At 40.8% G+C, this 12,649-nt stretch overlaps 1 protein-coding gene across 1 annotated transcript in view; it reads right to left on the bottom strand.

Moving 5' to 3' along the window:
* Nucleotides 1-5,461: 5,461 nt before the first annotated feature.
* LOC133991009 (ephrin type-A receptor 3-like) overlaps nucleotides 5,462-12,649 on the bottom strand; it is an 82,017-nt gene continuing 74,829 nt past the window's right edge. Inside the window, 6 exon segments of the mRNA XM_062429458.1 lie at nucleotides 5,462-5,561; nucleotides 5,795-5,935; nucleotides 6,978-7,171; nucleotides 7,486-7,635; nucleotides 9,360-9,569; nucleotides 12,568-12,629. Of these exon segments, the coding sequence (XP_062285442.1) occupies nucleotides 5,462-5,561; nucleotides 5,795-5,935; nucleotides 6,978-7,171; nucleotides 7,486-7,635; nucleotides 9,360-9,569; nucleotides 12,568-12,629 (857 nt within the window).

The following is a 12,649-nucleotide window of genomic DNA, read 5'->3' on the forward strand; positions in this document are numbered from 1 at the left end:
TGCCTTAGCCTTTGGCTCCCAGTAACCTCCATGTTATCCAGAGAAAATATGTGAGATGACATTCTCCCTGTTGAGACACCTAGAGACAAAAGCCCAAACTTATGGATTGGCCTTTAATAGTGAAAGAAAACCCAGTGCTGATATCAGTGAGGCAGAACAAAGTGATGGACCTCTAAGAGAGAGGCTGCATGCGGAGAACACTTTAGGGATGTGGATGGATAGATGGATGTAGGTTGGAGAAATTAGAAAGCTATGAGAAGAGGGAAAAGTAAGGGTTCGGGGAGATAATGGGGTAGTCGAGATCAGAGTACTACCACAAGCTTTCTGCCTGTCTGCACAGGATGGATAGGAGAAAAGGGGGAATGCATGAGGCCAGCAGAGATTAGGAGGAGGGCAGGAGGAGGAAGAGATACTGAAGGTACTGAGGAAATGCAGAACAGGCACTGATTTTGTGTGAGTGTGTGTGTGTGTGTGTGTGTGTGTGTGTGTGTGTGTGTGTGTGTGTGTGTGTGTGTGTGTGTGTGTGTGTGTGTGTGTGTGTGTGTGTGAAAGAGAGAGAGAGAGAGTGATAGGGGAATATGGATCCTAATATGATGGGCTAAATGAGGTGTAATGGTAGTAACATAGAGTGACAGCAACTGGGCCAGTGCATTAAGGGGTTAACCAAGGCCAGGAGTCACTGACCTTCCCCCTCCCCTGAGACAGAATTATCTCTCAGTATGGGATACACAGACCGCACACACACACACACACACACACACACACACACACACACACACACACACTGATAATGAAGATGTGGTTGCAGGATGGCCATATTTTTCCATTCAAGAATGTTATGATGGGAATTTCACATCGGCTATCACCATTCAGAGCTAGGGACAAATGAGACTACCTTTGAATTTCCCAGTTATGCAGTGCATGTCTGGTCAGACACTCACCAAAACAAAATATGATACCTTCAGGCTTTGTAACACAGCAAATAATAATTGAGGTCCTAATATTACTTTCCTGTAAAGGTTCCTTGAATTTTATACAGTCATATTCTGTAAGTCCTGTTGTAATTGTACAATGGAAGTTGAATTGTGCAAGTAAATGTGTGTGTGTGTGTGTGTGTGTGTGTGTGTGTGTGTGTGTGTGTGTGTGTGTGTGTGTGTGTGTGTGTGTGTGTGTGTGTGTGTGTGTGTGTGTGTGTGTGTGTGTGTGTGTGTGTGTGTGTGTGTGTGTGTGTGTGTGTGTGTGCGTTAGAGAATGTGTGAAAGAAAAAGACACGGCAGGCTTCAGGTGAGAAATTAGAAATATTAGCATATTTATTACAGCAACATGAAAGACATTAGAATGCCTACACCCTTTACAACAAGCAACGCAGAGGAATCTGGCATGGGGGCAAATAAGCATTGTATGGTGGCGAGAGAGAGAGAGAGAGAGAGAGAGAGAGAGAGAGAGAGAGATAGATAGAGAGAGAGAGAGAGAGAGAGAGAGAGAGAGAGAGAGAGAGAGAGAGAGAGAGAGAGAGAGAGAGAGAGAGAGAGAGAGAGAGGAGGAGAGAAAGAGACGGAGAGATGAAAGTCTTGAATGAGAATCACTCATGAACATTCACAATACAGACCTGGTGGGGAATGGAGGACAAACACTGTGTTTGAGATCAAGCAAACCAACACACATAGCTAACTTTGATAGAGTGAATAGTGACAGAAAACCTGGTATTTTGAGGGCTGGAATAAAAGTGGGGGTATGACTTCCAAACTCTTGAGTGGGAGTGTTGAACAAGCTTGTAAAAAAACCTGCAGTTTACCCATATTTTGCACGATACTTCATATTGTAACCAAATTATGCAACCAAATATATCAAATTGTAAGCCAATCCCATCCATGATATGCATATTGTTTTGATCAGTAAGTATCGTATTACTCAAATAAATAATGATAATACTGTCAATTTCCCCATTAACTTGTATGGGCCATCAGGTTTAAGAATGATTATTATACTCTCAGAACAAAATTACTTTCTGCTACCTATACTATTCAAAAGTGAAGGTGCAACTGGAGGGAGTCTCTGGGATATTACAAAACCAGGGTGTTGATGTGAGGTCATCTTAAGAACACAGATAAATACCTGTACATACACTTTACTCCTAATATCGCCTCTGTAGGGCAACAGAAAAGAATGATAGCTCAGAAAATAAGGCATCTAAAAGGCCAGCGGTCAAGGGTAGTCCGCTAGAGTGAAATCATAGAGTTAGCAAGAGTAGAATGTACTCACTTTAAGGTTCTTTTAACCTGTTAATTAAAGTCTCAATTATTCTTAAATTGTTTTCAGCATATTAGACAATATAGCAAAGTGTTTTGGCAAGGACAAATATATCTTTATCATGTTTGTTTAGCTGTGAATGTACCTGTATGCTTTCTGTGTATTGAAACATATTATTTGTCATTACTTTAGCATTTCTGAAACAATAGGACAAAAAAACCCAAGTAAAAAGGCTCATTATGCTGCCTTCTAGTGCAGTGGTATAATTTCATCCATAAGTAACAAAATGACAGAATGTACGACTATTTTGATCATGTGTTTCATACACTTTCTGTAATAAAACATTTGTTTCGGTTAAGTGTTCCTTGATGTGAAAAAGATTGAGAACCACTGTTATAGTGGTTTAAAAGTTCACCCTGGCCCCCTCCCAAATGATCTCAGTTATTATTGGTAAATCTGTCAAGCTTTCCTTTCAATGATGGCACATATTACAATTTACAATAAGAAAAGAAGATTTTCCTGTCGAAAGAACACTGGGTCTTTGATTTCAGATAGATTAAAGCTAGCCAGGACCATCAATTTTGCCAGCTATTTTACTAGCGGCACTTTAGCTAGCTAGCTAGCTAAGCCAGTTAAGCTAGTATTAACAGCATGAGTTGGTTGAAAACTTTTGTTTCCAGCTAACATGTTTTAAAATGAAAAGTGGTCTTAAAAACGCACTTGATTGGCTATACACATCTTGTGCTAAAAGATGGAGGATATAGCCTACAAGTCCCAGGCAGAAAGTTGCTGATGATCTGTGTTGAAGTCATGACAATGAACGAAACATTGTTCTTGTATAGTTGTATAGAGTTAGTCCTAGTATTATCAGAATGTTGAAGAGTATTTTTTTAACATATGATCCTATTTGGCTTAGAGCAGACAGACACTGTTAAATTAATTCCGTAAACTTTTACTCTTCTATTTTGGTTTTGGAAAAGGCATAAAAGGCTAAAAAAGTATCCCTATTACAACATGTGGGGAAATCCAAAGCTAGTGCCTAGTTACAGTTGTTATGCTATGACTGACAATCGCTATTTGGGAAACGGATTTAGCAAACTGTCAATTTGTGATGGTAGTGGATAGAAATTTGAGCTTGACATCTCTTGATAATTTATAAAAGTTGCGTTAGGGTTTGTAGTGACTTTTTATGGTGGATATTCAAAGTAAGCCAGTGTATCAATAAGGAAAGTCCATTCTACTCATTCTAACTCTATGGTAGAAACTGCAGTCACTGTCACCCATCTATCAAAGCTGAAGCTTTGCAACCATGCTACATTCCTTTGTTCAGACCAATGAATCACCTCCCTTCACTTTTATGACCCGCCCCTGAACGAGTACTCAGAAATCTCTTTTTCACAATAAAAGTACATCATAGTCATCATCATCGTTATCATTACAAACATTCTAACATTGGAAATCAACACTGTACATATTTTACACTATGATACAATCATATATACTGTACTTTATGCCACTGTTGGTCCTATAGAGTACCACATATATTAAAACTGAGTTTGGGAATACACTAAAAGCAGGTTCAGTGCCATTAATGCAGTGCACGAAAAGAGGGTCCCATCATATCTAACCTTGTAATTAATGTGATAAGTAGCAGTTTCCATCTGGCAGAGATAAACCAACAAACCAATGTATTTGCTTTTTTGCTGTAAACATTGCTTTATAAATGTATCTTATGGGTGTTGCTTTGAAATGAGGGATGCTTGAAATAGGTTGACGTGACTGATAACAAGAAAGTGAGACAGTATATGACACATAAATCATCTTTTTTTAAAGTAAAATTTACCCTCTCATAGTGACACAGCTGTAAAAATCAACACTGCTTATATTTAATCTTTCTGAAAAGTCCATTGCCATAATCCTTATTACTTTTAGAGACTATTTGGACAAAACACTGTAATTACTGTGACTGACCTTGTGTAACCATCAAGCCATGGAGACTGATGAAAGGAAAGAGTATAGGAAGAATGGTGGTATGTTGCCCAGATGAACTTTTCATGGTCACTGTACATGGCACAACACTGGAAAATCAGTAACACGTTCTTAACAGTGTCAAGTCTATCATGACCTTTGCATCACCTTTGCTCTACACAAAACACTATAACTTTCTTAACACACCTGAAACATGGGAAGGCTAACTCTTTGGCTGAAATATTCCTAACAACATCAGTCTGAATAGATAAGGTTGTTTGAAATAGACAGTCAGTTATGGAAGAGTAAAAATGTCTCTGTGCTAACTGCACCTTAAGCAGTTTCTGCTGTTTCTTTGCACATAGTTTCATCATAAGTGCAAGCAAACTAGCAAATGTGCGCTGGGTGTAGTTGCTATGGAAGTGTGTCTGAGAGCAGTGGCTAGGGAAGCCCTTGTCCTGGTCCAATACACAATTTTAAACAAATCATACTTCCATCCTACACAAGCTATCAAAATCTACACCCTTCTCTATCTCTAAAGGTCCAGTTTTTCTTTCCCACTCACCCTACACATTCATGTCATCCAGAATCTCAGCTCTTTCATTGGCTTTCTGTAAACAGAGCAATGGAAGGGGCCATACATGTACTAGGTAATAACTCCTATTACAGTTGAGCAATATAAACCTCACCACCAATACAAACATTAGGTCCATCTCTACGGTTGTGGGGCACACAGCCCCTATAAACATATATCTACACATATACATATCTTCTGATCCTTTTCTAACTCTTCAAGGTGAAAACTCAAAACAGAAGCAAGAAGACAGTAAAAACCAACTGTACACCTCACAGACAGTGATGATAATTATATTCTAATTTGTTTTTTTGTCATTCTTTTGTTAAAAATCTCTTTTTTTCTTTTGTTGAGCTGATATGATGTGAAATGGGCGGGGATGCTCTAGATGTGGCCTTGTTGCTGGACTTGTCTCTCTGTAGCTCCATAATGGTGGTTGTGCTGCTGGGACTCAGTGCTAAAGCCGGTAGTGCCCATCGAGGATGGGAAGAATGGTGAAACTGCGAGAAGGTGAAGGAGTCAAGCGTCCATGTTGTCTCCATCTCAGTGTGTCTCAAAATCAATGGAGGCCCAAGCACAGAGTATCCATTACAACTCCATTTCAGCGGGAAACTCTTCACAGGAGTATCCATTTTGGCTCTGTCTCACTGTGTGTTAATGTGGAAACTGTTATACTTGGACATGCGTCCCTTGGGTCTGCAGGCCCTGCACACTGGATAAAATCTTCTTCTGGTGGCCGGCCAGAGTGACACCCATCTTAGTCAGTTCACTACAAGGAAAACAGAAAAAAAATGCATATATTATTTATTGGTAAGAGGGGGAAAAAATCCACATTGCCCTTCAAATGCCAAGCAACTGCTGATGTTTCACGTCCTGTGTAAATTCCATTGTTTAATTTCAAATGAAACTCGAATGGGATGTAATGCGTCTTTTACTGACAATCTTGACCTTTGGAGTGTTTCGTTTAACAGGGATGAGCGGTGAGACACCAGTCCTTTGTACCTGACACTTATGTAGAGAATTGCGTCCAAGCTGACATATCCAGAACTGGAAAAGTTCTCCTTATACTGGCCCATCTTGATGGCCTCCAACCACTCATCCACTGTGCTCACATTGAACTCTGGGGTGGACGGGTCCTCCCTGCTGGAATACAAAGCACACTCACAACTCAATAAAGTTTTGGCCTGTTGAGTGGCTAAATAGCAGTATTTGACTTGTGCGTAGGTCAATTGTTTGTACTTGGAACTTGGGCATTAATAATAATTTAAAAAACTGTCAACAGTACACTTAAGGAGCCAGTTAATGCTCATTTATGGTACTGGATCTGTATTTGGACAGAATAGCTTTAATTTTATAGCAACCGCAGCATGACAGACTCAAATCCACTGTGAAAAGAAAACATAAACCCTAAACTTTAGACCTACCCATTAGTGCTAAGTATGATTGATGAATTTTCCCCTCAGTGGCCCCCCACAGCACCAGCCCACATGGCTTTACTTGCTGAACCCTTAGATTTGTGTCACCTTATATTTGCTTGCTAGCTATTGTTAGAAATGATCTCTGTGTTTATTCATTTGCATACATAATCTTAGTATACCCCTTTCATATGCAGGACTAATTCCATCTGCACCTACAAACAATGCAGTGTACGCCATGTAAAGACTCTTCTTTCTGGTCACGTCTACAGTATGTAGGCCCTTGTTAGTAATGCTTTTGAGCTTTTCTTGTCTTTTCAGTGATGGGATTTGTTTTTTTCTATCTTCTTTCTGCTCTGAAAGTGGCTGAAACATTTTATTGCACTCTTCATTATCTGGTCTGGTTCTGAACTGTAGCTACATGCCTTAAGTGTAAAATGTAAATGTAAAAATAATGATATTCTATGGATGTGCGTATTGCAATTGGCGAGGCAGGAAGTCAAGACTAAATGTGAGACTCTGGATATGCAATCTTACAACCCTATATTCAAACCTTTTCATCCACCAAAAAATATGTGAGGTTACTAAAAGAATTGTAATTGTCTACATTTCACAATTTTCTAAAATGAATATAAATCTAAAGCAGTGATTATATCTTCAATGCCAATGGATTAGATCCCATAATCTAATCCAAATATCCAAGGACTACACCCATGTGTCAGTGAATGTGTTGAAATTCACAGATTAATTTATAGCTTTCTCCCACTGACCATACTGAGCTGTTGGCCAGCTCTCTGAGGCTGGCTGGATTTCTGATGAGCTTGTCCAGGATTGTGACAATCTGTCCAAACTTTGGCCTTTCACTGCGACCCTTCTCCCAGCAATCCAACATCAGCTGGTGCAACACCACCGGACAATCCATCGGAGCAGGAAGACGGTAACCCTCCTCTATTGCTTTGATCACCTGTGGGGAGACAGGCAAATATCAGGTTCTGTCATCAGTGCAAGAAAGAGAAATACAACTTAATAGTTAAAAATTGAGCTGAAGAGTGAAAAACAGAAGGGTTTGAGATTTGCAGGCGTTGTATCTGCCATATTTTATAGCATGCACTATATCTAACAGCTCAACACTGCTTAATGCTGCAACCCCTGTTTTTTTCTCTACTTTTGTTGTTTGAGGAATGATCTTATAATCCTTGCTGATACAAGAAGACTGACTGACTTAAATGACGGTTAACACTGTGACTGAAACATCGTGCATGTGTGTGTGTGACTCACATCCTGGTTGGACATCTCCCAGTAGGGTCTCTCTCCATATGAAATCACCTCCCACATGACGATACCGTAACTCCACACATCACTGGCTGAGGTGAACTTCCTGTAGGCTATAGCCTCAGGAGCTGTCCATCTGATGGGGATCTTCCCTCCCTGTGGATGGTTCACAACACAGTCAATACATTCTTGGCATGTTGAATATGTCAGTCTGAACTTGCTGCAGTAATAGTGTAAATATTGAAAGGCTGTTTTATTAGTAGAATTCTGGCTAAGCGCTGTAATAAATCAAAATAAAAAAGTACTGCAGAGATGGCTGGTGCAGTGCCGCTATCAAGAACAGAGCACGTGAGATTACACACCAACTTGCGCTCACAAGACAGAGTTACTTTTTCCCTGGTGCTTATTCTTGCACTTCTCTTTCTTCTGCCATCAATTTCCTTCCTCTCCTTTCATGCTGCTCATTTTTATGCCTTTGTTGTTGACGCACAGATCAAACGGATTGCATAAAGTCCACTTTATTGACACACTAGGCAGTAAGATACCCTCTGCCCTCTCTCCCTCTCACACACACATACACACCATACCTCTATAGGGCTCCCTTCAGCTTTTTAACATGCGGCAGCTGCCTCTGCACTACCAAGCATTCCCCATCTCCGCTTGGTCAAAGTTAAATCAAAGACAAAGCTGCCAAGTTACTCGTCACTGTACTTTTGTTTCCCCCACCCCTCTGTCCACTGCTACCCCATCATCTTTTTTTCCCTCCCTAACTGCTCTCACTGGATCCTTCCCCCTGCCGTCCCCTATTCTCTCTCTCTCTCTCTTTCTCTCTCTCTCTCTTTCTCTCTCTCTCTCTCTCTCTCCTTCTCTCTCTGTCTCTCTCTCTCTCTCTCTCTCTCTCTCTCTCTCTCTCTCTCTCTCTCTCTCTCTCTCTCTCTCTCTCTCTCTCTCTCTCTCTCTCTCTCTCTCTCTCTCTCTCTCTCTCTCTCTCAGCCTCCCTCGATCTCAGTCTTATTTGATATCCACTCCCTTTTCTCTGTCTCTTCCCCATCTCCGCCTCGGCCTCTCCCTTTCTTCCTTTCTCCCCCCTCCTCGCATGCCTGCAGCTCTCCATCTAGGCCTCCTGACATCAGTGGGTGTGTGTGTGTGTGATTGCAATAGAGCAGTCAGCCGCTGATACACTCCTCCCAGGGCAATGATAATGCCATATTAAAAATAACATCCCCAACACTTCCTATGAATATGAATAATGCCATCTCCTCGTGGGCATTTTAGATGAATTACTCCGCAGTGGTTTAACTCATTGACGTTTGAGTTTCTTCTGTGCTGTGCGAAAGGATGGCGATGTTACCAAATACATTTAAAATTTGACTACATGTAGGCAAAATCATGAAGGGGGAGGGTTCAAATGCATTCAAATTTGAACAGTGCTTAGTTTAGTAAACTTCAACTGTTTATAGACCTACTGTACAATGTTATACAGTGTTGGAGCTTTATGCTTTTATATATCTATTGTCAACCAGTTTTTTTCCTTTCTGACACCTGAGTGGGTCCAAATGGTCTAACTTTAAGCTCTGATCACATGTGGCCATGACCCTCAAAGGAGAAACATTTAGTGAGGTGAGATCGAATGTGTGAAGTCAGAAGGTAAAATGATATGTATGGCTGCTCTTCTACTTTTTGTGGCCGCTTGTTAATTGGCACATCCCTCGATATTTCTCTCACTATTTTTGGGGTGAGTTTGGGTTGACCATATTTTGTGGAGGTTCTAATTATCCTCACGTCTGTGTCAGATTGGGTGAGGTAATGTAGAGGTTGATAAACTGTACTGTAATTGGAGAACATTTGTATGACAGCTGCAGCCTGTGTGTGTGTCTTACCCTTGTAGTGTAGGCAGCCTCAGGGTCGTCCTCTAGAACTCGACTCAGGCCAAAGTCAGACACCTTACACACGAGGTTGCTGTTGACCAGGATGTTTCGAGCTGCCAGATCTCTGTGAACGTAACTCATGTCTGACAGGTACTTCATACCTGAGGCGATGCCACGCAGCATGCCAACCAGCTGGATTACCGTGAACTGGCCGTCATGTTTCTGCAGGGAGAGACAAGGAGAAAGATTAATTAATACGCAGTACACAGTTTAAATGCTGACAGTAACCTGCATCGTGATTAGTGCCAGGTCCTTCAACAACTTCTCCTGGAAGCACAGATTCAAACCAAGAGTCAGGCATCTTTGATGGCAGCAATCCACGATTCTGAAATGTCCCTGAGCAAGACGCTGAATCCCTTCCAGCTCCTGTTAACCTTGCATTTTGACCTCTCTCTGGAGGGTGGCAGGCAAAAAGATGAATTTCTCCTCCCAGGGATCAATGGAGGATCACAAACAAATCCTGCTTGCAGAAGATTGGATCTGACAGCGCAGACAAAACTTTCCTCTCTAATACTGACCGTGTGCCCAAGCAGAGCTCACTGGATTTCAGATTTGAGCTGTCTTTGGCTGAGAGCAGAGCCTGTTGATCGATGACAGTCCAGCTCACCTTCCTCTGCCAATTATTTCTGCCCTGGGCCAACGGTCCCCGTTAAAAACCCATCCATGTTATCAGTCACCCTCTCTCCTTTATGTCATCTCTCCTTCCCTCTGTCTCTTGGTTCTCTCCATCTATCTCTGTCTCTCTCCTTAGCCTCTGCCTCTAAGAGAGAACTCTGTATTACTTTGATTCTGTCCCCATCTACCTATCTATCTTCTTTCATCTTTCTGCATCTGTGACCCCCACCCCCCTTCCTCCATCATTCTTTCTCCTCTCTCTCTCTCTCTCTCTCTCTCTCTCTCTCTCTCTCTCTCTCTCTCTCTCTCTCTCTCTCTCTCTCTCTCTCTCTCTCTCTCTCTCTCTCTATCTCTCTCTCTCTCTCTCTCTTTCTCTCTCTCTCTGTCCCTCACTCCCTCAGCAGCTGTGGAGTAAGTTAATTAGCCGGTGGTTTTGTGAGATGCTGATTGATTGGACTGTCTAACAAACCTACAGACTTCCTCTATCAATCTGCCCACCACGTAGCATTGCCAGTAAAAAGGAGGAAGGGTGGGCAGGGCAGACAAAGAGAGAGGAGACAAATGCAGGGCAGAGAGGTTAGAAAAGGAGACTAAGGGGACAAATGAAAGGGTGAAGATAAAAAATTAGAATTTTTGGAGGAGAAACTTAATTGAATAATGGAAAATAGGGAAAACTGGGGGTGAGATGGAAATGGACAGACTAAGAGAGGAAGAGCTTCCCTGAAAGACTGGTGGTTTCTTTATTTCTCAGGGATGGGTGCTTAGTAAATGGTCAGCATAATTAAAGACACATATGGATTGCAGGAGTACAGATCAGCTGTAAAAAACATAAATCAGATTCCATAATTATATTGAGGCACTGTGGACACTTGTTATGACCATCATTACAATATATACTGTAACATACAACATGCATATAACTGTGTGTGTGATTTTGTGAAAGTGTGTGTGTGGTGTGTGTGTTTCAGGACATTATGCTTTGGCCATTTTTAGCCCATCAGTTTTCATTTAATTTTGCCTCAGTGTTCCTGATGGGATTGGTGTCTATTTATCGATGGGCCCATCATCACAGGGTTAATGGCTCTGGAGCACTTCAGTGATTTTACTGGCTGACAAACAACTCTGAATATGAATCAGGGGGACTTTCAACATGAGGCACACAGGGGCCGCATCAATCCATTCATCTGGGTATGTGCCAAACCCAATTCAAGGCTCTTCAGCTAAACCAATACTTTTGCATACATTTGCAAGCTCTGCTACATATTTTTTATGAAGATAAATTGATCACAAATCACACATTTATCAAATATAACATTATATTTTTGCCTTCTGAATCTGCTTTTAAGTGAAGAACTGCATTTGTGCACATAATTGACTTTTTCATAAACGCACCAAAACCTCCTGTCAATTTAAAGAAAAGGCAGTCTATTTCTGAAATGAGCTAAATACGTCTGCAGCTTGGTAATATGTTTCAGAGGATGACCTCAATGACTAATTCTTTAAAAACATCAATGTAATGACATAGTCAGTGACAGGCCCCACTAACTCTTGTCATGTTGTCAATTTCAGTAGCAAAGCAATACCTCTCCAGCAGTCCTTTGATTTTAACATTTGTCCACTGATAATTTATTCAGCAATTACTTTGAGTAAAATCTGCTCTTCAAGACTTACTTTTATAATACTCTGGCCTGGATTTAAACTCTTTGTTTCTTCAGTAGTCTTTTATTTAATAAACTAATCCCTTTATAGAAATCTTGTTAGAAACGTGTTTCAATATTCATTCATAATGAGGGTGATTTGTTTTACAAAATAATACACTTTCTTTGTTTATCAGCTGTCTGCCGCTGTTTTCTGCTCTAGGATTATGAAAAGACCCATAATCAAACATCATGTGATGTCAAGTGTGGAGAGATCATGCATCCATAGTGCTTCTATTATTATACTTCTCTTTTTATACTTGGTGAAGCAAAGGTTCAGTGTCTAAGTATATGTCATGAATATATCAGAACTCTGAATATATCAGAACTTGCTTTCTCTGTGTATGTATATTGATGCAGGGTGCAAAATTAATTCCTACTAGTGGCAGTCCAAATTTTACCAGCCACTCAATAGATTACCATTGTTTTTTGAGTGGTAGCTGGTGCTAATTTTATGCCCTGTTGATGGCACATTTCTTTCAACTTGGATACATGTTGGACAGGACACAAACCAGTGGTGGTACCAATATATATATATCAAACTGATATATTTAAGTCAGTTTATTTTTAGGGATATTTAAGTGCTCGGTGGACTCAGTAAAATTTGTATAGATTGAATTCTCCAGCTTTGACAGATGAAAGACAGTTTCATCCAGGTGCCTTTATGTATTTTAAAAAGAATGTCCCCTCAACTACAGCAGTTTGGGGGAAATTAAATTTACAATTTCAAACACATTACAGCTGGGACACCAATTTTCACATGGCCCTTTGTAAGGAGTTATGGCCCTGACCTTGATGGGATGTGAGCATTGTGTTCTTTCCAGCTGAGCCAGGTAGCCGTGACTCACCTTGAGGAAAGTGTCCAGAGATCCGTTTTCCATGAATTCTGTTATGATCATCACTGGCTTACCTACAAAGAGACATAACAGG

This window comes from Scomber scombrus, chromosome 11 (assembly GCF_963691925.1).
Source record: "Scomber scombrus chromosome 11, fScoSco1.1, whole genome shotgun sequence".
Classification (NCBI taxonomy): domain Eukaryota; kingdom Metazoa; phylum Chordata; class Actinopteri; order Scombriformes; family Scombridae; genus Scomber; species Scomber scombrus.